Source organism: Miniopterus schreibersii (genome assembly GCF_964146895.1).
Source record: "Miniopterus schreibersii genome assembly, chromosome: 1".
Taxonomy (NCBI): Eukaryota; Metazoa; Chordata; class Mammalia; order Chiroptera; family Miniopteridae; genus Miniopterus; species Miniopterus schreibersii.
In genome coordinates this window covers 171,966,159-171,992,832 of record NC_138101.1, presented here as the reverse complement: position 1 = coordinate 171,992,832, position 26,674 = coordinate 171,966,159, and the positions used below count along the sequence as shown (strand labels likewise).

At 33.9% G+C, this 26,674-nt stretch overlaps 1 protein-coding gene across 7 annotated transcripts in view; it reads right to left on the bottom strand.

Annotated features, from left to right (window-relative positions):
- Window positions 1-682: 682 nt before the first annotated feature.
- The window catches only part of PPM1A (protein phosphatase, Mg2+/Mn2+ dependent 1A), a 35,176-nt gene continuing 9,184 nt past the window's right edge, over window positions 683-26,674 (bottom strand). For 2 of the 7 annotated variants that reach the window (XM_081150719.1, XM_081150717.1), the window contains 6 exons: window positions 24,921-25,000; window positions 11,410-12,263; window positions 8,793-8,910; window positions 4,544-4,652; window positions 2,852-2,909; window positions 683-1,876 (listed from right to left, as the gene is read on the bottom strand). In XM_081150719.1, the coding sequence (XP_081006845.1) occupies window positions 1,847-1,876; window positions 2,852-2,909; window positions 4,544-4,652; window positions 8,793-8,910; window positions 11,410-12,243 (1,149 nt within the window). In that variant the 5' untranslated portion in view covers window positions 12,244-12,263; window positions 24,921-25,000 and the 3' untranslated portion in view covers window positions 683-1,846. Of the gene's footprint in view, window positions 1,877-2,788; window positions 2,910-4,543; window positions 4,653-8,792; window positions 8,911-11,409; window positions 12,264-12,816; window positions 12,878-24,920; window positions 25,001-26,674 lie in introns of those variants that run through there. The other 5 variants (XM_081150718.1, XM_081150716.1, XM_081150714.1 and 2 more) reach the window with 4 other exon arrangements.

Sequence of the window (26,674 nt, the reverse complement as noted above, 5' to 3'; positions counted from 1 at the left end):
AACTGTTATGAATTTCTAAATATAAATAGTACTTGTTTTTCTTCATTCATGCTAGATTAAGATATAAATTAAATACAATTAAGTTACATATAATCGCCTCATGAATAAGAGGGATAATGAAAAAATTTTGCTGGTACGTAACTACTTAAATCTGAGACATTTCACATTACTTTTCCCACTATTCCCCTAACTTTACATTAGTTGTAAGGCAATATATACAAATATGTATATTTCCAAATTATGGAAAAAACAAAACAAAAATGATTATATTACCTTTTATACACAAAGTTTTGATTTTGTGTTCAAATGTCGTATTTTAATAGTTTCTAGTGGGAAATCTGCCTACTGAATGATTAAATTACATGGTGATAAATACAATATTCAACCTAAAGAGACAAAAAATACAGAAGGGCACAGAACAGTAGTCTTTTCAATGTGACAGATTTAAAAACTTACTTTCACATGCTTAATCAGTGGAATTTGAGCCTAAATTAAATTAGGTTATTTTTATATCTATAGTTCTTTAAAACTTTGAAAGTTATTTTTAAAGGCCAACAACTAAATATTATCAACATGCTATATTTCAAATCACAAATACATCTTAACTACTTGGATTCTAAAGACATGGGCCAATTAAAAATCACAGGCAAACACACTCACAAACACACACCACCTACCATAGTGTTAGACTGTCAAGCTCTGACAATTATTTTAATTAAACAGTAGGCAAATTCAAGCTGATACATATCTTAATGAAAAATAAGCAGCCAGAAAGAAACCCATTTAAGAAATAGATCAAGGAACAACAGAGGCTTAAATCTTTTAGTCTTGCTAATGGAAGAGAAACAGTTCCATCTATGCCTTGAGTAACAGGATGTTCCAATTAAGAGACTAACATCTTTCCCCATGAGAAACTTCTCACTTACAATGGCATGGTGTTTTAAAAGGGCAAGGTAAAGGAGGAATTACACATACATGATTAAATTTCTTGTTTGTTAAATCAAGCTTTATTGATAAAATGGAATTCAGAATATCTTCCTAGGAACAGCAGCAGGCCCAGCCAATCATGATAGCAAAATGTGGCAGTCTCCTACTATATGTAGGAAGCTGCTGCTTATCAATTAATAATTAAATGTAAGGACTTGTAAAAGAGGTGCAAAGAATCAAGGCATTTTAGCCCCAAGACTGATATTCTTATGAATATACTGTATAACCTGCAATACTCATGGCAACAAGTAGAGAACAACCTAAAAGACAGTTAAATGAAGGGACCAGCTATATCAACAATGCCAATCCCGCTGCCAAGAACATTAAGATAGTTTCTAATTAATTCCCTGGATGCTCGGCTTTATCAGATTTTGGAATTTTTCTCCATAATCATGTGCACAGTTGAGCGTCTAGCTGACATGGCTGCTGCTCTCCCTGTCCCAACCCCAAGATCAAACTCAACATGACTTGAAAGGTCTATATATCTGTTGCATCACACAACAAGCCAAACATTTCTTATAACTTTGATAGTGATTTAAAGCAGTTCATAATTAAATATGAGTATTTTGTACAAGGACAATTACAATTTACAAAAAACAAAATCATACAACAAAAATTGCTGGAGTCTGATTTACAACATGAATTATGGTTTGAAATCACGTTTACATAAGTCTCAAATTTACAAAAAAATAATCAGTTCTGGGCTAGCTGTTGTACTGCTGAAGTTCTCTGATGTATCACTCTCACCCATGTCATATGCCCTTCTTTAAAGTTGAGGATGGATGTTAAAAGGTTCAATGAAGTTGAGCTGTACTCTCCTTTGGAGGTGAAGGTAAACTCCATGGCTACTTGAGCAGTTTTACCACATATCATCAGTTGACGTAGAGTCCTTTATAAAAGGAAAGAGCAAAACAAGAAGCTAAATTAAAGCTTAGAAGTGCCAAAATACATTATTTTCTGGATAATGCAGGAAGATAGGTTTTGTAAAGCTGACTTTCAGAATATGATTTTTATAGTATATGTGTATGTGTGTATATGAAATATCAATATTTAACCTTTCCAAAAAATTGTTAACCTTTTGTTTTGTAATAAACTACTACTTGAAACATGATTTACCATGAGGTTGACCAAATGTATTTCTAAACCAATAAAACTACTAAAATTTTTATTTTTTCAATAAAACTCAATTTATTTTATTAGAACACTACTTTTATAAACTTTTTATTGTATAAGAGATTAAGACCTCAAATAATATGAGATTTGAGGAGGCTTCATAATGCAATATATAAAATATTTCAGAGCTTGCCCAAATGATTTGAAGTTACCACTTTTCTGTGCAAACCATATTATAAAACAACTGTAACAGGAAACTTAATTAAGAATGGCATTCTAATGTCTATTTACATGAACAGAATTCTCTACTTTAATATTTAATTAAGTATTATGCACTTCCGGTTCTTGGCAAAGGTATTTCCAACCATAAAAATTACTTAAGTGGAGATGGGCATTCTGAAGTTCTGTTGCAGCTGCTTAAAAACTCAGAATAATTCAAGATTCTGAGTAGAGATACTATTCTCAACTTCAAAAAAATGTTTAGTGGAGGCAAACCTGAAGTTGATTGCTTGTAGAGGCTTAAAAAACCCACAATTGCAAAGGGACTTTCTTCTTTTTTAAGAAAGGTGGCCACTCACCATGATTATGTCCTCAATCACTAGAACTGTGGTGCAGGCAGAGTTCAGAGCAATCAATCAGGGGTGTGTGTAAAAGAATGGGTGCAGTGCACAGCTCTGCAAAAACAGGTAGGAAGGATATGCATTTAGAGTGGAGGGGAAGGGAAAGCACAGGGAACTAAAATGCTACTTACAGTGTCATCGTTTTTGTAAGGATTCAGTCTATTGAAAACGGCTTCAATTACATTCCGCCTAAATTTTAAAAAATGCAGAAAGTTAATTCTTCTTCAGAGCATAAAACTGTTAAATAAATCACAGCCAGGTGTTCATTAAAATGTCAAAGATAATCTTACACTTGGAAATTATTTTAGTTCTATTTCTTGCTGTCAATAAGTGAACCTCACTTTAAGATACTTGGGGCCCAAAGTTAATGTAGAGGTAAATTTACTCTAAAATGTAACATTTCTACCAACCTGATTAATAGAAGACTAAAAAACATGATTTTTAAAAAAAATTTAAAAAATCAGCCTATATGGTCTATTTCTACTTGAACTGGCTTAAGTGGTTCTGAGTAGGCAATGATGATACAGTTCTTAAGATATAATACTAATAATATATTCTGGTTAAAAGTTGAATGTTAGTTTTGAAGTAGAAGGAACTTCAACTTCTGTGGTAGTAAAATAATTTATATATATTTTACATTTAAGTTTGTGTTTTTTTGTACTACCCCTTTAATACAGCTTTATTAAAACTGAAATGTGGCCCTGGCCGAGTGGTTCAGATAGTTGGAGCGTCATCCCCTACACCAAAAGGTCTCAGGTTCAATCCCTGGTCAGGGGGCATACGGGAGGCAACCAATCGAAGCTTCTCTCTCCTCCTAACAAAAGAAAAAAAAAAATCAATAAAAACATATCCTTGGGTGTGGATTAAAAAAAAGAAAATGAAATGTGAAATATGACATTTCCTTGATAAATCCAAGAATTAGTTTTTGAATAATATTTTGGTAAAAAAAAAAATCTGTAGTGGGATTTATAAATTATAGCTTCCCTACTTCCAAAATCAATTTGAAATAATTTTATAGACAATCATTTCACAGAAGGTCATAAGGGAAGAAAAGGTTTCCAAAAATAAAAGCTTCAAACAGGAAGTTTTATAATGGCTATTTAGTGAGAGGGATTATAAAGAATATGGCTGCCCTTACAGAATACAGTGGAGAATCAAAGAAACTAGTCAATATATCTTTGTAGGTCAATTATATAGATACCTGAGGTAAAAATGTTTTAAGCTTTAAATTATAAAATGGCATAAAGTCTCCACTTTAGTTTATAAAGATGTTATCTTAATATTTAACACAGGTAAGTCTAGCTCTATGAAATAAAGTGCAAAGAGAAAAAGGCAAGAAATGCAACCCTACACCAAAACCCAACCTACCAGCAATCAACAACTAAAAATACTGGGAAAAGTCAGATGAAAAAGAATGGCCCTGATGGAGAAAGGTGCTAATCTCTGGGGTAAATTATCCAGAGTTTGACAAGATCAAATTATAATAGTAGGAATAATGACACTTAGAACTTTGTAGTGCTAAAAAATTCTTTCACTATATTATCTCATTTATGCTATACAAGGAAATCAATATAATCCAAACCTCCACTAAAGACAGCCTTCAGTGTAATTAGTTAAAAACAGTAACATTCTGATACCTATTCTAAACAAGCACCATATATCATTAATACTGAAAAACATTGAACCACAAATTAAATGTTCTGTAGATACAGGTAATTGTCTCACTTTAGAAATTAGGTCAATATACATTTAATCAACAAACACCAAACATTTTCATGTACTATACTGAGATAAATCAAAAGGGTGTGCAGAATGTAACTTACTTGCTTGCCAATTCACCTCCTGGTGGGAGGCTGGGGATGTTCTCAGTTGCTAATGTGCGCATCACATGGACTAAGTCAGGGACGCCTTCCCCCTGCTTCTTTATGATTTCTGGGAATCAGAAGTACTTTTTTTGTAAGTGTTATCCAAGTTTAATTTTAAAAAACTGAAACAAAGATAACTTAGGTTTTTAAAGATGGCATTTACCACATCTGAGATTTTCTATACTGGTGTTAAGAAAAAGAAATCAAGTTGACCTTTGAAAATTTATGACAAAGGGATACACAAAATGAAACAACAAATATTTTCCATAATTAATTGCAAAGGATGAAAATAAACAACAAAAATGTAAAAGCAAAAATTTCATGTTAAAATCAATGTATTATATAATCAGAAATATGTGTGTACAAATAAGAATATTCTTCTTAAATGCCAACTAGTTACTTCTGAGATCAACTCCTCTTTAGACTGGGAACACGTTTCCTGAACTTTGCCCTGAAAACACACTACAGATTTTTTAAAAAAAATAAACAATTTCAAGATTTGAAAAATAACAAAGTAACCTTTAAGTATAGGGGAATTTACTGATCATATACTAATGCAAATTATTTTTACATATAATTTTATATTTGTAAAATGATCCATAAGTAACATGTGCAGATTAGGTTAAGTACTCAAACACCATTCTCAGTTTAATTTTTGTCTAGCATATCTTTAAGCGATAAAGAGATATGTAATACCTTTTCCTTAGTTGATTATTTGAACAAAGCCTATAGAATGGGAAAAAAGTCTAAATTTCATAACAAAATTTTTAAAAAGAAAAATGATATATCATACAACTGCATTTAAAATCATTAATTTCAAAATATCCAGTTATTAAATGAGTATAGTGATATGATCTGCAGTGTTGCCATGCAGATGCATAGTTATTCATACCACAGAATACCAACAACTATGTACAAGCAACTTAAAGAACTCTCAAACTATTTACTTTAAGTACAAGAAGTCTTTACTTGAAGTTTTAGCATATTTATGCTAAATGCAAGATCATGCCAAAGGTATTTGTGTAAGTTATATGTTCAAGTTTTGTTCAGTTTTTTGTTTTGTAATGTTTATACTGAGAGATTTTCTTTGTCACCTTTGGGGCGAGAAAATTATCATTCTAGTTCTCAATTTGTGAATACCTTTGAAAATAACAATGCATATAAAGATCTTTCATCCTTTGATCAAACCTTAAAATATTAATTCATCCTTAAAGCCACATATTAAAAGACAGACAATACTACCCATATTTCTTTAAAATGGCTCAAACTATCCTTTTAGAATTAAGGCCAAATTTTACCATCTATTATATTTTGCCTTTAAAAAAGAAGAGTCTTAAATCTGAACAAAAAGCAAGGATCTCAGATTTGGTTTGCCAAGTTCCTTTATTGTGTAATCTTTAACATCTAGTATATTTATTCTACATGGTTCTAGTGCTGGAAATCTGCTGTACAAAAATAAAGGGATTTGATGTTTACCTAAACTGCACAATTTCACAATCTAAAGCTGTATTACACTTAACATACAGACTCTGCTAAGCCAATACAATTATTGGATAGATAACTAGACATAATAGAAATGAACACTGATGATATATTCAATCAATGATGGTTTCAGGTCTAAAAAACATTACCTTGAATCATCTGTTTGATGTATCTTACATCTCCATTGTTAAAATATAAATAAGGGTATTTTAGTGGTGAAGAAAATTACAGGAAGACAAATTCTTAAAAAAAGAATTTAAGACTTTAAAAACTGTTAATACTGCCTATTCCACATGGGATAATACATTTAAACTACCTGGCCATTAATACTACACTAGCCTTGCTTCTTTCTGCTTTTAAAAAATAAAAAGAATTTTAATAAGTATTCCTTTAATTGTTCTTGGACTATACATTTTAATTAGAATTGTAAAAAGCCTGAATGCCTTTATTGAAGAACACATATGTACAGAAGATAGATGTTTCACATACTCATATATAAACACATTCTGCTCCTCCCCATTTCCCTTTACCAAGTCTGAGGGATTCTAGCAGTTATCTCCAAATTAGCAACTTTAAAGCTTGGGTAGTCAGTAGCAAAGATTTAAAAAGTACCTACATACAAGTATAATCTTAAATTGGCTTAGAAGGGCCATAGCTTTAGGCAGTATGGTTTAAATTATGAGCTGAATCTTTTCACAACCCAAGAGACAAGTTTTAGAAGGGCACAGATAATAGTAGGAAAGCTGAAAAACCTCTGCTCTTTTCTGCAATGTAGACAGAAAAGCCAAAAGTATTCAAAACAATTAAAATGAAGTTTAGCAGGTCACAATAATTTACCAAAGGCACGTATTTATAGAAAAAAAGAAGAAGGTATTCGGTGTCTGTTTTAGAAAATGTAGTATTTTTCGCTTTTTAAGACATACCAACTTTTATAATGCAAACAGTTACATTCTTTCTATGTTTTTAAATATAGTAGTGGTTTTAATTAATGTAATACTTATTTTCCAGTTGCAGTCTCATCAAATCTACCTTAGTATCACATAATAATCCCCAACTGAATGGTACAAGTGTAACACTACAACATATCAAAAACATTGAGTATTAGTGTAAACGGTTCGGGTCGCAATTCTTGCTCAATAATAAACAATATAAAACTTAATAGTGTAACATAAAATTATGTATCTAAAGCAATTATTTAGAATTGCATCAAAAACTTAAGAGTGCATACTAAAAAGAAAAGTAGCAATTTACTTCTAAAATTTGATCCCATTTCATAGTAAGTAAAACTAAAGTACTTAGTCTTGTTTCTTTAAATTAGTAAGAAAACATATATGCCCAAGTTACTTTAATGTGCTAATAAATTAAGTATCAACTAATCCCAAAATATATTCTTCTTACGGCTTCATACTTTTCCACCTACCAGCAGTTTAAACCAATATGATATGACTTGGTACCATTCTAAATATTTTATTTTACTGTATTATATATAAATAACTTACATTGAAATGATTCACTTAAAATGTAAAAATTCTAAGACCCTTGGTGAGGAAACAAACTCATTGAATAGTATGTCCAATGAATGAAATACTAAACAGTACATACACACAGTACTAAATATATCACTATCAAGTGGAGAACTATAAAAACATAATAGCAGCTCTAGATAGAACCACAAATCAAAACCAATCATGATTCTAACATCAGATTGATTATAATTGATATCAAACAGTAAAAAGGGAGAAAACAAAATTAAAGTGCAGATTTATTTTAATAATGCAGGCACGGCAGCATATAATAGTGTGGTAGGTCAATGCTTACATGCTATTAGAGGTCTTTAATGCGCAAATTAATGACATTGGGAGTGCAAGATGCTTTTTACTGCTATTATAGGCGCGTCAAGTTTTTCTGCTTAAAGAAACTGCATAATTTACATGCTTATGGCATATATGCAGTAAACTGGAATTCTCTGAGATTTAATATTTATACCAAATAGTAACTGCATTAAGGATCATTTAAATTTTTTCAAATATTTAAAGGCATTACACTTGAAAGTTACAAAATCTTTCTAATTGTCTCAAAGTAATTTGCAGAATTCTGACAAATACACTCCTGGAATTCCAAACTTATTTCTTAATTATATTCAGCATTTACATCTCTGCCAGGTAGAGACCTAATATGTCTTCTATTCAAGGTCTTTGTTTCCAGGTGTGGCAGTTTATGACTGTGGCAAGAAAGCCTTAAAACAGTTTAAAATAAAAATTTTAAAGTGGTGGCACATGAAAGTTTAATAACCAGGCTGTGATCTTCAAGTTATTAAAAAAACAAAACTCCTAAAGATCTTAAATTCATATACACAACTTTACAAAGATGGCAATCAAATTATCACCATCATAAATAATATGTTTATAATTAAACCACAAATCAGACTTTCCTGGCATAAAATTAATCATGCCAGTGAATTCATCAAGAATTTTAAAGCATACAAACACTTGAGCCTTTTTAAACAAAAGTATCCTGAACAGAATGTACAGGGCCACACCGGTTGTTATTTCTAGTATAACTGTGATAAAAACAATCACAAACATCTAAACAGCTACTACAGAAATGCTCTTTCTCACTAAACACTAGATGTCAAAGGCATGTAAAGATATAAAAGCTAAAATGTTAAAGTTTGTGTTGAGGTTTTTCTTTAATAAAGCTACTTATTTTTTGTTAAATGATCCACCTTCTACTCTGCTTTCCAGGTACTTGTCCAACTCTGCCTCCTTCTTCACTGCTTCTGGCGATACTTTGGGTGCATTTGGGAAACAGATCAATATCACACTCATGTTGTCTCGACTTCCCTGGGAAGAAAAAAGTTTGAGAAAATATTTTGGTTTTCTTTTTGCTCTTGGAAGCCTTGAGAACCTTTACAGCCATTGCAATTATAAATATATTTGTTTTAGTGAAAACATAAATTGTTTTTAAGGAGAAAAACACACATGTGAAAAACTACACATGTGAAAGTTACACCTCTCCTAACACATATAGCATATATAGCACACAGTATAACCAACACTATAAAAGACAGGATTGAAGCCCTACAGGTTTAATTCCACTGCAACATCATTTTTAAAAATTCTATAAAACAAAAATATTTCTGAACATTTACTGGTGGCCTACTCAACTTGAAGTGATACCTAAAGACAAACACACATATACACAGACATTCATTTAATTCAACAAAATGGTAAATTCCAGTGGTATTCCTCAAACAGGATTTGACCTGTAGCTACATGTATACTTGACAAATTTACATTTAAAATAAATGGTGGGGCTAATTAATTTGCTTAAATAGACATGGAATTGGAAGTAAAACTACATATATAAAGTTTATAAACCAGCTTTTAACTTTCATAATTCAAAAAAATTGACAACTTTTAGAAAGCACATTCATTTTTAAATACACCTAGGTATTCAAAATGTTGTAATTAAAAGATTTGAATCGATATTGGACAACCCATACTTCCCCTTCCTATTAGTAATTGGAGTTAACATTTACATTTTAAATATTTAACTTCCACTATATGGGAAAATTGACCTTATACCATTAGTTTAAGCAAACAATACAAAGAGTTTAATAATAAAAAATCTTGGGGGAACTGTATAAAATGTGGCAAAATGATATGGTATTGAATAATTTTTTTAAAAAAAGAGTAGTTTTTTAAAAAAAGGAGAGAAGAAACACTTACGTGAGAGCACAACATTCATTGGGCTGCCTGTGCGCCCCCTACCAGGGATCAAGCCTGCGATCCAGGCATGTGCCCTGACCAGGAATTGAACAAGCAACCTTTTGGTGCACCAGATGATGCCCAACTGAGCCACACCAGCAAGGGGTGAATAATTTTAAAAACAGAGTAGAATACAGAAGAGAAAAACTGGAACCTGAGCCATAATCTACCAATATCTGAATCTGACAATTCTCCTTAGAAAACAAAGAGCTTTTAATTTAGCTAACATACTTAATTCTCAAGTGCTACAGAAAAAAACCAACAAATAGATTCTATTTATGCATACTAAAAGGGACAAAGAACATGTGCATCACCCCAAATTCAGAAATCAACAGTGTACACTAAGTTGTGGCTCTATTGATTTTTTAAACTTAAGTGTTGAATGTTACATAAACTTGATTTGTGTTGGATGTTACATAAAACTAGTTTTAATTAAGATTTTAAATAGAGTTGGCAGTGTGCATATAAAACTACAAAGAATATTGACTTTCTATTTCTGCATGTTAAAAGAAAATCAAATATATAGCCTTAGAAGAAGAGTTGTACATAATCAACATTTGTGTAAACAATCAAAGAATTAGTCAAGGAGCATTACTGACAAAAGAGAACTGTGGTAGAAAGAACACTAAACCTAAGTCAGGGCTTAGACTCTGGCCTTAGTGCTACCAGAGAGGTAAATTGTATAACCCTGTAGAAGTCATTTTTAACTTCTCTAGGACAGGGAGCAGCATGTGTCCAGTAAACACTATTTGCTAAACTAGGCACTTCATATGTATACATTAGCTCATTAATTTAGATCCTTAACAGTCCTGAGTTAAATACTATTATCTTCATTCAATAGCTAAGACAGGTTGAACAATTTGTTCAATACTCTACAGTACAAATGTAATAGAGGTAAGCCTTGATTCCAGGTCTGTATGACTTTTAAGTCACAGAGCCTTCTCTGGTTTCAGCTTCCTCTGTAAAATAAAGGTGCTGGACTGGCTCATCTACATACACAATCCCATCTGATCATTCCAACAGCCCCACGAGACAGTGTATTAATATTTCTTACCTTTTTTACAATTAAAGAAACTCATTTTCCAGATACTTTAGCTTACCTAAAGCCATACAGTCTTATAACAAGTTCTTCTGACTCTACGTCCAAAACTGTATTATATCACACCAACTGATCACTAAATTCTCTTTGTTGGTGCTACAGATTCATTAGGCCAGTCTCAAAGCACTAAGTGTACTGAAATATCACATGGTAAAAATATTAAAATTGGAAATACTTTTCATTTACAGACACTGAGGCCTAACCTCTTGCTATCCTTTTTTTAAAAACATGCGCTTTTATATAATCTTTTTACCTTGGACAATGCTACACAATATTAAAAAGTTCAAGTTAGTCATGGTTACTAAAAGACTAAATATTCATATTATAATTCCTGCATATTTGGTAACGGGGTAATTTATTTATATAAAGTGTTCCTATGTTTCATAACTGGTGAAGTGTATCCTGCAATTATGCCAAAATCTTATTTTTGAGAACTACCAGGTTCTAAGATGATTAAAAAAAAGTCTAGCTACCTTATACAAACAGGTGTCGACTACTTCATTGCAAACTTTCTCAAGGTCATCAGTGACTTCAAGTCTGGATCTTACAAAATCACAGAGCTCTTCATTTCCCATAACATCCCAGATACCATCACATGCAAGGATAATGAACTGATCATCTTCTTCAGATCTTTCAATATCATGGACTTCAGGCTCTGGTGAGACAAGCTGCTCTGTAGGACCTTTTCCATGGACACATTTGTAATCAAAGTCCCCAAGGGCCCTTGATACAGCCAGAGAGCCATTCACACGCTGAATCATTACAGAACCACCTGCATTCTGAATTCGTTCTTTTTCCAGCGGATTACTTGGTTTGTGATCCTGTGTGAAGAAGTGAACTTTCCTGTCCCTACAAAGTAAACCTCTTGAGTCTCCACAGTTAATGAAATAAGTATGTTGAGGAGAAATTAAGACACCCACAGCTGTTGACCCACTTCTATCTGCGCCATGTTTCTTCTCTGACATAACTCTCATGTGTTCGTCAATCTCCAGAAAACCTGTTCTGATTCCATTCTTTACATTTTCCACAGAAGGTGCTCCTGCAGACCCTTTAAAATCCTGGTTATTGGTGATGTGATCTAACAAATGCTCACAGCAGTATTTGGCAACCTGAGAACCAGCATGCCCATCATACACAGCAAAGAATGACCATGTTTCAAGTCCACTTGGCAAACCAATCACAGCTGTATGTGCATCCTCCATTTCAACTCGCCAGCCTTGCATGCTGCTTAGCCCATATCGCAACCCATTACCCTGCCCCTGGGCATTATGTTTTTCCATCTTTGGCTTGTCTAAAAATGCTCCCATTATGTCTTGATCCTTTAGTTCTGCAAAGAAAGAGAAATAAGAAAGTTAACTATTTTGTAAACAAACTACATATCCAACAACCTTTTTAAGAGTGAAGGAAATACAAAGCTAGCTTTCAATAAGGATTCACAACTCTTGTGATAAGCAGACACTCATTGTATCACTATTGCTTACTTGGAACCTGGAGATCAACAAGGAAGAACTGGGGGAAATGACTGATCAGGAACAGCTAAGTGGACACCAGGCAGAGAGAACTAAAGCACCAGGATAAAAATGGCAGATCCCTCTTCAAGGCATAACCACTAGAGGCAGAAAGAAGACTTAGCAGTAGCCATCAACTTTATACATAAACTAGGCCATGCCACATGGTTAAGGATGCATTAAACATGTCTAAGAACTAAGTTGTATGTGTATGTATTGAGAAAAGCTAAGTGAATTCACAGGATATACTAAAAGCCTACTAACTCAAAAATCTTAGTGGAACATTAAAACATTCCAAAGTTTGATCCCAAATTACCTAGTTTTATTCCTATTCCATCAACCCTCTGAAAAAGTAAAAAGTGATTTATTCACAAAGGTTCAAATCTGCATGCTCTTTCCTTTAAGCCTTTGCTCATGTCAGTCCCCTTGACTGGAGTCCCTTGCCTGTCCTCCCTACTTATAAAAAAAAAAGCATACTCATCCTTTAAAGTCTACTTAAATTCTACCTTTTCCATAGGTTTTTTCAGTCTTTGATATAGCTAATAAGTTATTAAATTACCATAAGTGGTCTAACTTCAAATTTCAAGTTGCAAAGCAATTATACATACATATAACAAAGTTTATATATAACAAATCAATCTACTGGTATTCTATTAATCTAGTGTTAATAACATGTATCATTATTATTGTACTCCGTGATCATCAGGTATAAACTGTAAAGGAGATGAAAGGGTCTATGGACAGCCCTGTGGAAAATCCTGAAAGTTCAGCTAATCTAATCCTTTAACAATAATCAAAAGCTAAAACACCTGGTCTGGAATGGACCCACAAAAAGCAAGCAGACAGTTGGTCAGGACTGTGGTTGGCCTTTACTTGAGCAATAGCCTAGGAATGTAGAGACTTGGGGTCTAAGTCATCAAATGAGTCATAACTGAACACAAAGTAATCTGAAAAAATGATAGAATGAGATTTAATGGAGATGAAGGAGAGATGGGTAGTAGGGAGTAGGAACGGGAAAAAGTACCTAGGTAAATCAGGATACAGTTATGAGACTAGGGGATTAATGATGTTGGTGATGCTAAGTTCTGAGAAGCTAGGAGAAAGGGGAAGAAGAAAAACGAAAGAAATAGTTTACCAGCAACCTCTTCCTATTCCTTTTCCTACTAGGGTCAAACTAATACACAGGCAGAGAAGTCTGGCTGACTGGTCCAATAAAATAATCTCCTGCCTACTCCTCTGCCCCCTATAATAATTCCACTAATGGAAGGTAAATAATGAAAACTAGTCATCTTCTTACATTGGTATTCATCATTACCATTCTGATAACTGAGTTGATACACATTATGGCAAGGGTGAGTATTTTCACTGAACAAAGATTAACATGATGACACCTTAATGGCATTAAGAATTCTAAAAACTCCCAGTGTTTTACAAGCATTATCTCACTCATTCTCCTCAACAACTTTTTAAATTATATAATAACATTATCTCCAATTTATAGATGAAGAACCTTAGTGATACTAAAGAACTTGGTCAAAGTCATTTAACTGACAAATTTAGAGGAATCAGCACTCTATTTCAAGCCTGCCTGACTCAAAAGCACCATTCACTACTAAGGCAATGGTCTACAAAAAAATTATCTGTGGACCTTCTGAAAACGTAGGTATCTGAGGAAAAGATTAGATGAAACGCCTAGATAGGTAGGTAGGTAGATGATTGGGCCAGGTGAAGGTATGTCATCTGCTGAAGGTAAACAGCAAGTTGCCTTATCTCTGTACCTTGATTCTTTTAGCTGGCTAAAGAGAAAGGGAAAGGTATATTTAAGATGCTTGATGCCTACTAATGTAGCATTCCTTATCTGTACAATGGGCATATTAATACTTACCTCTGAATGCTGCTTCAAGATTTAAGTGAGGTAATGAATGCAAAGTAGACATATAGAGTCTGACAAAAATTAGGCACTCAGAAAATGGAAACTAAGCATTACTACATTCCTATACACATAGGCACACCTAGTGTCAGGTAATTCTGATTATTACCTAACAGGGTCCCGACTGTGTCTTTTATAGAAAAATACAGCAGTTATTTTCTAGATATACATACGAAACTACCAAACAAATAATTCTTTAAAGATAAACAGGGTACACTTCCTAAAAGTAAAACCCAAACTTTTGAAATACATATATTAGAAATGTAAAAATGTAACAAAGTCAACCATCTGATAAAATTTTAGGTCCAGCTCAATAGCAAATGTAAAATATAGTCATTGGCAAATTAATTTTGTGGTTGAACTTGAACATACTGAAAATAGGCGATTCAGAAATCTTATCTCCTGGGATTCTGAGTAATTTGTAGAACTATAGCTACATAAATATGGCAGGTAGTTATGTAAATATAATACTTGCTAGACATTATTTACTTATAAGTGAACTACTAAAGAACATTTTATGTAGTCAAATTATTAAATTGGCATATATTTATAAATAGTAGACCCCCAAGGGGATTCAATTTGTCCATGAAAGTTTAAGTTTCTGAGAGAAATTTTAGTTCTCACCCAATCTTAAATCTACTCTGAGCACATGGTGGGTCTCATCAAAACACTAGCATTATCAGTTGATCGAACTTTTCAAAATGAATTCAATAATGATACAACCAGAAAATTTGGTGGGCATTTTGATCTTTTAAAAATTTAACTCCCAAATTGAAAAATTGTAAGGCTGGGCCAGAAAGTCATTCATTGCCCTGGCTGGTGTGGCTCAGTTTGTTGGAACACCATTCCTTGCACTGAAAGATACTGGGTTTGATTCCCAGTCAGGGCACATACCTAGGTTGCAAGGTGTATATGGAGACAACTGATCAATGTTTCTCTCACATCTGTTTCTCTCTCTTCCTCCCTTTCTCTCTAAAATCAATAAACATATCCTTGGGTGACGATTTAGAAAAAAAAGTGAAAATCAATATATTAAATATTCAAGAAGTGAAGAGTACAAACACACATACACACAAAACCTAAGGAAAGCTGAAGAAGTGTATTATGAAAAATTAAGGTAAATAAAACAAATTATATGAGAGAAAAGTGAGTAAAACAGGTAAATCACTAGTTAGCCTAACTGAGAAAAACACTACTATTAAAATTGGAAACTAAACAGGCTATACTTACCTCACAGATAGAAAGGTGTTTTATTTCTTGTTATATATTTTATAAAACACTGTGCAATTCTTTGCTAATAAATTTGAAAACATGAAAGAAACTGACAATGTCCTTGGAAAACAAATTATCAATTTTTTTTCAAGAACTGACAGCATATTAAGACCTGTAACTCTGGAACAAAATGAAAAAGTTATCAAAGAACTATCCCTCAAAAAGAGCTCCAGGGTTCATGAAAAACAAAAAGACTGAAGAACCGCCCTGGCTGGTGCTTCTCAATGGTTAGAGAGTCAGCCCATGCACTGAAGGGTTTCGGGATCTATTCCTGGTGAAGGGCACATACCTGGGTTGCAGGATCATTCCTGGTCCTGTCAGGGACATGTGGAGGAGGCAACCAGTCAATGTGTCTCTCTCACATCATGTTTCTCTCTCTCCTTCCCCCCTTTCCCCTCTCTAAAAATCAATGGAAAAATATCCTCTGGTGAGGATTAACAACAACAACAAAAAAGACTGAAGAACCATTGCAGGTTAAAGAAAACCATAAAGATATTACAACAAAGTGTAATGTGTGATTGTGCACTGGCTTATATATATATTTGTGTGTGTAAAGAGAATACACACATGCATACAGAGAGGGGAAAAGAAAGTTTATAAAACAAATGTGGCAAAATGCTAACAATGGTTGGTCATTAGGTTTGACTGTCCTTCCCCCTCCGCCCCAAATTTTCTGAAAGTTTAAATTACTTTCAAAATAAAGTCATTAAAAATAAAAGTGCATTGGGCAAGACAATTTCATAACCAAGACCTTTCAAGCCATAAAAGAAATATAACTCCCAAATTATCTAAATTACCTAGAACAGAGAAAAAACTTCCCACTTCTTTTAACACGCCTACCATAATCCTGACATAAAAACTGACAAAGATAGCACTAACAAACCTATAATCTAAACACAGTCATTAACACAGATACAAAAAACCGTAAGTAAAACACATTACAAATCACCAAGTAGCATTTATTTTAGGAATTAAACTATGAGCCAACATTCAGCAACCTATTAATGTCATCTTTTAAAAAGTTCAAAGAAGAAACACCATACTATCATCTCTTCATATGCTAAAAGGGATCTGATAAAATTAATTCTGTAATACATATTTCAAGCCAAACAGAAAGCATAGTGATTAGAACAATTGCCAGAAAACAAGGATACCTGCTCTTATCCCTATTATTTAGCAATGTCTAGAAATAGTGATCAATGCAGGAAGTCAAGATTTTTTTAAGAGGTATAAAATTATGAGACGAGATCAAACTATTATTTGCAGATAACGACTATATGATGGCAAACTCAAAATCTAAAACATAATTAGGAATAAAGAAAGTTCAATAAGGTTACACTATTATAGAAATAATAACAATCGCTTAGAAAATATAAGTATATCTAATTTTTGTTCCTAAATCTTGATTCCAAATTCATATGAAAGAATGTTTGAGAATAGCCAAAAGAGTCTAAAAACATGAGAATTTGCCATATCTAATGTTAAAACAATTTAAGAGGGAATTGATCAGTGAAATAGAACTGAGAGTCCAGAAAGAGAACTATAAAAACAAAAATTCAATAAATGGTGTTAGAACAGCAGACCTACACTCCTGCCCTCCTATGGAGGGTAGCTGAATCCCTATCACACATCTTAAAATAAATATCAGGTGACCGAAGATTTAAGTTTGAAATACTAATAAACCATGCAAGTATATCTAGGCAGGTATTTCTATAATCTTATGGCAGAAAAGGACTTGATTTAATATAAGTACGACATTAATGGCAAAAACGAAAAGACTGACTGCAAAGGAATAAAAAGTGACTCCAGAGAATAAAACCCCTACACTATAAAACAAAGCTCATAAACCTGAATGGTATTTTTATAAATAAGTATTTGCAATATATATAATAAAGACAATATTCCTAAAATAGACAAAAGGCTCCTATAAGACAATAAAATGAACAACTGAAAGGAAAAGAACTGGGCAAAGAACAAGAACAGGCAATTCAATTCATAAAAAAATACAAATGGTAATAAATATGTGGAGCAATGACTACCAATCTCACTAGCCATTAAACACAAATGTTTTTATATATTACTTTATCAAAAATTCAAAATTTATTAATACCCACTATTGGCAAAGTAGTAAAAATATACCCTTTTTGTAGGTAGGAGAGTAAACTGGTACTTTTCTGAAGGATATGCAGGATACACATTCATCTTAAATGTTGACTTCCATTTAAATATTACATATTTACACTTTGAAGTGCTCCTGTTTCAAATGTATTTAAAAAATAGGTTAACTATAAAATAGAACATTAAAAGACTGAGCCACCTGCTAAAGATAAACTCTTAAAATACAAAGTACTTTGTGAAGCTGAAACTCCTGGGCTCAAGTAACAGCGATGGACAGAAAGTCCACATACAGAAGGGAACAGTAACAGGGACTAACAATGTCCCTGTGAAAGGCTGGTATAGACCCCAAGTTCACTGAAGTTATGTGCTCAGATCTTTTAGCCTGTGTCCTGAAGAGATATGGCTAATCTTTTTTTTTTAATTGAATTTATTGGGGTGACATTGGTTGGCAAAACCATATAGGTTTAAAGTGTACAACTCAACAAAACATCATCTGCACACTGCATTGTGCACCCATCGTCCCAAGTCTCCTTCCATCCCCATTCCCGCCCTACCTTGGCCCACCTCCACCTCCACCTACCCCTCCATCCCCCTTTTCCTTCTGGCTATCAGCACACTGTTGTCTGTATCTATGTGTTATGTATATATATTTTTTGGCTACTCCCTTCACCTTTCACCTAGGCCCCCCCTCCCCCCTATAGCTGTCAGTGTGTTCCATGTATCCATGCCTCTGTTTCTATTTTGTTCATCAGTTTATTTTGTTCATTTAGATTCCCCACATATAAGTGAGATAATATGGTATCTGTCTTTCTCTGACTGTCTGAGATAAGCCTAATCTTGATGTTATCAAGAATCAGGGGAACCAAGCTTTCAACATAAGACATGGTTTCAGACTGGACACCCACGCCAAGGCCAAGATGCAAAAACATCAGATAAGAAGGGTGAAAAGAAAGAAAACAAAACGAATCATTTGTTTAATACGAGACTGCAAAACCAAACTCCAACATACATGAGAAAAACTAAACTAAGATGGAGAGCCAATAAAATCAACCACTGTAGGAATTCAATCTAGAAGGAAAAATAGCCCTGGCCGGGTGGCTCAAGTGGTTGGAACGTCATCCCGTACACCAAAAGGTTGCAGGTTCCATTCCTGGTCAAGGCACATACCTAGGTTTTGGGTTTGGTCCCCAGTCAAGGTCGTACAGGAGGCAGTCTACTGATATTTCTCTCTCACATTGCTGTTTCTCTCTCTCTCTCTAAAATCAATAAAAACATATCCTAGGGTGAGGATTAAAACATAAAAATCAAGAAAGAATAATTTGTGAATAATTTATAATGTGTATGTTTAGGATCCTCCCAAAGTAAAAAAGAACAGTAGACATGAAGGGAAATTTTTTTAAAAGTCGAAATCAAACCAGAATAGGTAGCTGTTAAAGAGAAACAGAGAGACAGAGAGAGAACGTGAACAGGAGAGAGTCACTGAGAAACAAAACAACTGAGGCCACATAAACTCCAGATGAACAAAAATCAAGGTGTAAATTAGTAAATTGGAAAATAATGCTTAAGAATTGCCTAGAACACAACACAGAAATTAAGAAGAAATACTGGAAAAGCAATATTCAAAGACATGAAGGCTAAGGAATTTTCTAGAACTGAGGAAAAAGAGATGAGTCTTCAGATCAACAATATACTTCGAAGAGTACCCACAGATAATACAACATACACATACTTAGGATTATGGGAATGTGTTTGGAACATAAAAAATAAGACAAACAAACAATAAATACTAACATTTATATCACACTTAAAATATGTAGGGCTCAGTCCTAAGTGCTTTACATATACTAACGTAATCATCACAACAACCCCTATGATACAGATACTATTTCATTATCTCTGTTTAGACTTGACCAAGGTTTCATAGTAAGTAGTGGTGATAGGATACAGAATAGGAATAAAAAAGAGACGAACTACCAGAGAGAAAAATTATATACAAAGGCATAACAATTATGTAGAGACCAGACTTCTCAGAGATCCAACTCTGCCAACTTTCATAATACATACAAATGAAATATCATCTTGAGGGTGCTCATAGGAAGAGGGAAAAGCCTATTAACCAAAAAGTCTTTATTTGCTTTAAAAAGGAAATTATAATGTGTAAAATATACTTTCAGACAAAAACTACCATACTCTGTCACTAATAAGATTACTAAAGGATACACTTTAGCAAGAAGAAAAGTGAACCAAGGAGTGTCATACAAGGAACAGTAAGTACTATAGAAACTGGTAAAATATAGTTGATTACATTAGGTGTTAACTAGAAAAAAACTTTTATGTTACAAAAAGGGGAAATAAAATTGTTGGTAATTATATAAATGATGGAGGAATGTTTATTAGTGTTTAATCAAGTATGAGCTTATAAAAAAAAAGATACAAGGAAACAAGCTGCCATGAGTAGGAGTTAACACATAATAAGTATCCCTTAAAACTTCATGTAACTGGAAATAGCAAACATAAGATATAAAATAACTATGTATGAAATGTTTAACAAGATTTAAAAAAACAACAGCAGTAAAATGAGAAAGAAGAAATTATTTTAAAAATTACCAGGCAAATTGGGAAAGAATTAAATACCACTTCGGAAATTTAAAAAACAAACAAGAGATATTAAAAACTCAAAGGGTAACTTAAACAATGGGTTAGAAACAGATGCAGTAAATTAGCTCACTGAGTTAAAAAAAAAAAAAAATTATGTTCACTTCAAAAAAACTTCAAGCAACAATGACAGAAAGGGGGAGAAGAAAAAGAAAAAAAAAAAATCTCCAATGATAGTAAATAGCATATTCTACAGATGCAGGAGCTAAGAAATTTAAGTTTTGGACATTGACACCCATGGAAGTCCAACAACTATTAACTAATCTCTATGTTCAAAATAACTCCCTGGAATTGGCTATGTATAGTAATAGTAGGGTTCTGTAGACTCTTAATATCAATACTTATTCCACTAAGGGAATCAGAAAACACCAGCAAAATAATGGTACCTTATTCCTATATAGTAGAGCTTAATCTCATTGAACAAATGCTCTACTATTTTGTTTTTTTCTAAATACAGTTAAATCATAGCAATCTTTAAATTCTCACATCTTTAGTTAAAGCCAGAAATTTCTTATAAGATCCTTTAGTTTGTAGTTCACAGGATCATGGTCTCTGTTTCTCCAGTCTCCCTTAGGACTAAATTTTCACAGGTTTTTCTGGTTAAATATTCTTGCAATAAAGCTTAATCCTATACACAGTTAAATCAACAATTATTCTTAAGCTTCTCCTTCTACAATGTAACTAATCTAAGAAACAGTTATGAAGATTTACAGTTGACCCTTGAACTACAAGGGAATTAGGGACACTGTCCCCCCGCACAGTTGGAAATCTGAGTATAACTTTTGGCTCCCCCAAAACTTAATTACTAATAGCCTACTGTTGACCAGAAGCCTTACCGATAACATAAACAGTCAATTAACACTTATTTTGTATGATATATTACATACCGCATTGTTGTTTTTTTAAAACCCTCACCCAAGGATATGCTTTTATTGATTTTACACGGGGGGAGGGGGGAGGAGAGAGAGAAAAAAAAACAATGCCCTGCCACAGTGGCTCAGTGGCTGCACATCAACCCATGAACCAGGAGATCACAGTTTGATTCCTGGTCAGGGCAAATTCCTGGGTTGCAGGCTTGATCCCCAGTGGGGGTGTGCAGGAGACGGCCGATCAATGAATGACTCTCTCTCATCACTGATGTTTCTATCTCTCTCCCTCTCCCTTCCCTCTCTGAAATCAATAAAAAGCTGTGGTGCATTCATACCATGGAATACTATGCAGCTGTGAAAAAAGGGATCTCTTACCCTTTGGGACAGCATGGATGGAACTGGAGAGTATTATGCTAAGCGAAATAAGCCAGTCAGAGAAAGACAAGTATCACATGATCTCACTCACATGTGGAATATAATGAACAAAATAAACTGATGAACAAAATAGATCCAGAGACAGAAGCATGGAACAGTGTGATGAATTTCAGAGGGAAGGCGCAGGTGGGGGAGTGGATGGGGAGAGATTAATCAAACAACTTACATGCATAATCCATGAACACAGACAATAATATGGATGAGGCTTGGGGGTGGGGCAGATTTGGGGTGGAGGGGACCAATGGGGGGAAAAAGGAGGGACATCTGTAATACTTTCAACAATAAAGATAAATTTTAATAAATAAATAAAAAAATAAGTAAAAAAGAAGTATGATCTGTTGCCTTCCGTATACACCCTGAAGGGATCGAACCCAAAACCTATGTATGTGCCTTGACCAGGAATTGAACTGAAACCTTTCGGTGTACAGGATGACGCTCCAATCAACAAAGCCACCCAGCCAAAGTGTATATTGTATTTCTGCAATAAAGTAAGCTAGAGAAAAGAAAAGCAAGAGAAAATAATTTATAGTATTTACTGAAAAAATCCGGGTATAAATGGACCCATGCAGGTCAAACCCATGTTGTTCAAGGGTCAAATGGTCAGGGTGGGCAAAAGTAGGTTTACAATTGTGAGTACACAAAACAGCGTTTATCCTTATACTATTCTTTATTAATTATTATAATATTATCCATACCAACTGTAAACCTACCTTTGCACACCCCTGTATATGGAGTTCTTTAAGAAAGGAATATGTGCTTTTAAAATAAATCATACACACAGATATTTGGTTAACTTGGTTTCCAATACTAAAAACATTCATTTAAATCAGAGTATACATTTTATCTGTTAAATAACAAATTTCAGTTGTTCCAAAAAAAAAAAAAAGGTAACCTATCTACATCGCCAGCTTCTTAAAAAAGTTACACACAAAATACTGTAGGAAACATTTCTGATCAAGAAACTGAACAAAGGGATTGAAACATTTCATCCAAGTGGTCACATATAGGTACTAACAGTTCCTATTAGTTTGTACTTCCCTCCTCCCAAATTTCCATTTTGCTTATTGTAGGACTTTACTCACTTTAAAACTCTATGTGGGATTCTGGCTCTTTTGAGGTACTTCTACTGATTGTCCTTAAAAATCTCATTAACAATTCTAATCCAACCAGAATGTCCCTGATTTATTAAATCAAATAAGATTTTCTTTGGCAGCGACAACTTCTCAATTAGCAGCCATACTCTAGCTAATTCTAGCCCTCTGAAGCAGCCCACTGAATATGGCGCACCCAGAAGAGGATTCTGCCCTTCCAATTAGGAATCCCCAAGGGGACAATGCCTTTAATTTTCTGTGGGACTTGTTTGAAGAATAATTCCAAGGTAAAATGGGTTTCCCACTCAGCAGTTGTTCAAACCTTAAAATCTTGAAACAACCCAAAAGACAACACACGACTACGATTCAGCTTCAAAATGCCTACACAGTCCTAGCAGGTTTTTCTTGGTGGTTAGAGCGTGAGCCCATGGACTGAAGGGTCCCAGGTTCAATTTTGGCCAAGGGCATGTACCTTGACTGCAGGCTTGGTCCCACATTGGGTGCATGCAGGAGGCAACCAATTGGCGTCTCTCTCTCACATCGATATTTCTCTCTCTCTCTCTCCCTCCCTTTCACTCTCTAAAAGGCAATGGAAAAAATATCCTCGGGTGAGGATTTGGAAAAAAAAAAAAAAGCCTACACAAAGTTCTGGGAAGAAAAAATGTCAAGGGTACTAATCCTCATAAGAAAATTAAATTATCATTTGTGCTTCACTTACATTATCACTAAGATTCAAAATTTAGAACTGAAAATTTTAAGAATTTTGCCTATCTTCTTAGCTTCTATTACATTATAACATCTTTGCCTTCTATGTCTTTCCCTCTAGGTCTTATTCTCTCCAAAGCAGCTGCCAAGTTTTATTCTTCTTTCCACAAATTCAGTGTCCTTGCAAATTTTATACCATTTTTATTCCTGCTCTTACCACCTTGTCCCTCCCCAGTCTGAGCAGTCTCTTCTATTTTCCGTCTTGCTTTTAATTCTTCCTCATTCTTGGGCTTAGGGGAATAAAAAGGCAGAGTTCAGGCAAGCCAGCTGCAAAGGGAAACATTTTACTGAACTCATGCAAATATGAGTTTGAGAAGTAGAAGATAAATGGCCACTACAGCAATATTTTAGGGAAAGCTGGGGGGCTACTGAGCAACCCACCGTGAAAAGCACTATTACAGGTGAAGATGAATGGTACATACTCACTGAAGTTATATTAGTGAAAAGCCTGAATCTTGGTTTAAATTTGCATACAGCCTTCCAATTATTGAATAATTTTTCCTGGTCAGAGGAGAAAATAACCATTATTTAAGCTACAAAAGGAGGCTAAATTATTCTTAGCAGGCTGTCTCTCATGAGATATACAAGATGTTGATAAAGGCTAGAAATCACTGGTCAAAAAGTTATGTGGATTCCACCTACAGGAAATATCCTAAAGACAAAAACCTGCAGAGACAGAAAGATGAGTGGTTAACAAGGGCTGGGGGACATGAGAAGAGAGAGTGACTGCTAATGAGTACAAGGTTACTTCGGGGGTGATGAAAATGTTCTAAAATTAAATTGTAGTAATGGCTGCACAATTCTGTGAATACAATAAAAACTACTGAGCTATAAAATTTTTTTTGAGCTATAAATTTTAAATGGGTGAATTTTATGCCATGTGAGTTATATCTCAATGATGCTATTTAAAAAGATTATTACAGCTTTATATGGCTTTCTGTATCTATATTTTTTTTTACATAAGGTTAAAAAGATGGCAACAGATTATATGCAGTAATATGGAAAATACCGTATTAAAATGTTTTTAAAGATTAAAAAAGTTCTCTGAAAATTCCTCAGCTGCCCAATATTTTCTCAGCTTATAGCTTCAACTAAATATTTACTTCACTCTTTCAATTAAATATTTACTCAACCTTCTCCAACAAACCAAATTTCATCCAAATGAATTCTAATACAAGACTGTTATTGAGTTAAATAATACCCTAATTTAAGTGCCCTAAATTAAAACTTTAAAAACAAAATTTCAAAAAGCAAACTAGCCCGGCCAGAGTGGCTGAGTTGGATGAGCACTGTACTGTGCATCGAAAGGTTGCGGGTTCAATTCCCGGTCAGGGCACATACCTGTGTTTCAGGTTCAATCCCCAGTTAGGGCACATACGGAAAGCAACTGATCGATGTTTCTCTCTCTCTTTAAGCATGTCCTGGGGTGAAGATTTAAAAAAAGAAAAAGGCAAATCAAAATCGACCAACCTAACTAACTCAAATAAGGCACATGACAGGTCATTTTTTCCCCACTAAATATTACTAAAAAATAATTAGCCTTTGCTGAATTAGGTAAAAATTTACAAATAGCTAAACCACAGTCAGTTTGCACAGATATTAGAAGCAGTTTCAATTACATAAAATGTGTGAGACAGAGCTGCTACTTTTAATGTTTCCCTTCATGTGTCACGATTTTTAATGTATCAACATCTCCTAGACATGTGTTGTGATCTGAATTATATACTCCATAAGGTAGTCTTCATAAATTTCTACAAAGATATGCACCACACAATTTTTAAAAGTAAACTTTATTAGTACATAATTGCCTGAAAAATATCTAAGCTAAATTTACTTAGAGAGTTCTAGTGACTATAAAAATTAGATACTGACCTATTTTCACTAACAATTATAGTACAAGCAAATCACTGAAAAGATTTAGAGGGCATAGAGCTACTTAGTTTTTAAAGTTTTCTAAGAGTATATTGGTATTCACAATCTCAACTTGCCTCATCTGTTAACTACTTCAAATTTCTCAGTTTTGGATAACTTGTGTTCAAACTGAGAAGTGGATTCAATTCTCAGTTTACTAACTTTTAATCCTTGTATATATGTGTGAGGCTGTAGACTCAGTCTGACCCAGAAAACAACTGACTTCCTCAGCCAATCCCTCCTTTTTTCTTTTGCTTAAAAACAAATAAAACCCCTCACACAGAGCATTTAGAAGTGTTTGCTGATAACCTGGTACAATTAAGTTGAAAGAAGGAATAATAAAACATTAAATATTTAAGATGGTAAAAGGTCATCTCACAAAATATGTGGAGGTTCTAAATATTTGACTCAAGTGAAATGTCCCCACTGGAAAAAGGACCAAAAAGTATTTGTCTCTAAGAGACAGACTTCTGTCCATAAAAGCTAACATTCTAAAAACAGAATCATTCACTGAGTCAACCCATGAGATGCTTTGTGTGTATGGAAAAGGGTCCTGAGAAAGTAACAGAAAAAGGTTCTTTTTTAAATGAAAATTCCATCTTTCTAAATACATGCAGAAGCGCGCGCACACACACACACACACACACAATCTCCTATACTTGATTAGCCAGACCTCAAATGACATAGCCCAAAAAGACATTTCTCAACTCCCTCCCACTTCTCCTACCCAGTTCCCTGTCTCAGGAAATAGATCTACCATTAGTTATGAGCTCACAGAATCCTGTATTTCCTTTATCACAGCACATAAGACCCTGTGAATGAATTATATCTCACTTTAGATTTTAAGATCCATGAGGGAAGGGTTTGTGCCTTTTTACTCATAGTACTTGCCACATCGTGACACTTGATTAATATGTAAGACAGATGAATGACAGCCATCACTGTGACTTCTTCCTTGTCAACAGAGTTAGGAATTCTTTTCTACCCAGGTATTCCCATAGAAATTGGCCTGCAAACAAACTGTATCCTGCCATTTCCACTTTGTTACTCTATAGAACACACATCACACTAAATGACTCAGTAGTTGTTGAAGTACTTGCTTATATTATCAGGAAGCATGTATAAAGATGGAGCAAGCGAAGACAACAGATATGGAGTAATACAGGATTAAGCTGTGGGTTGAC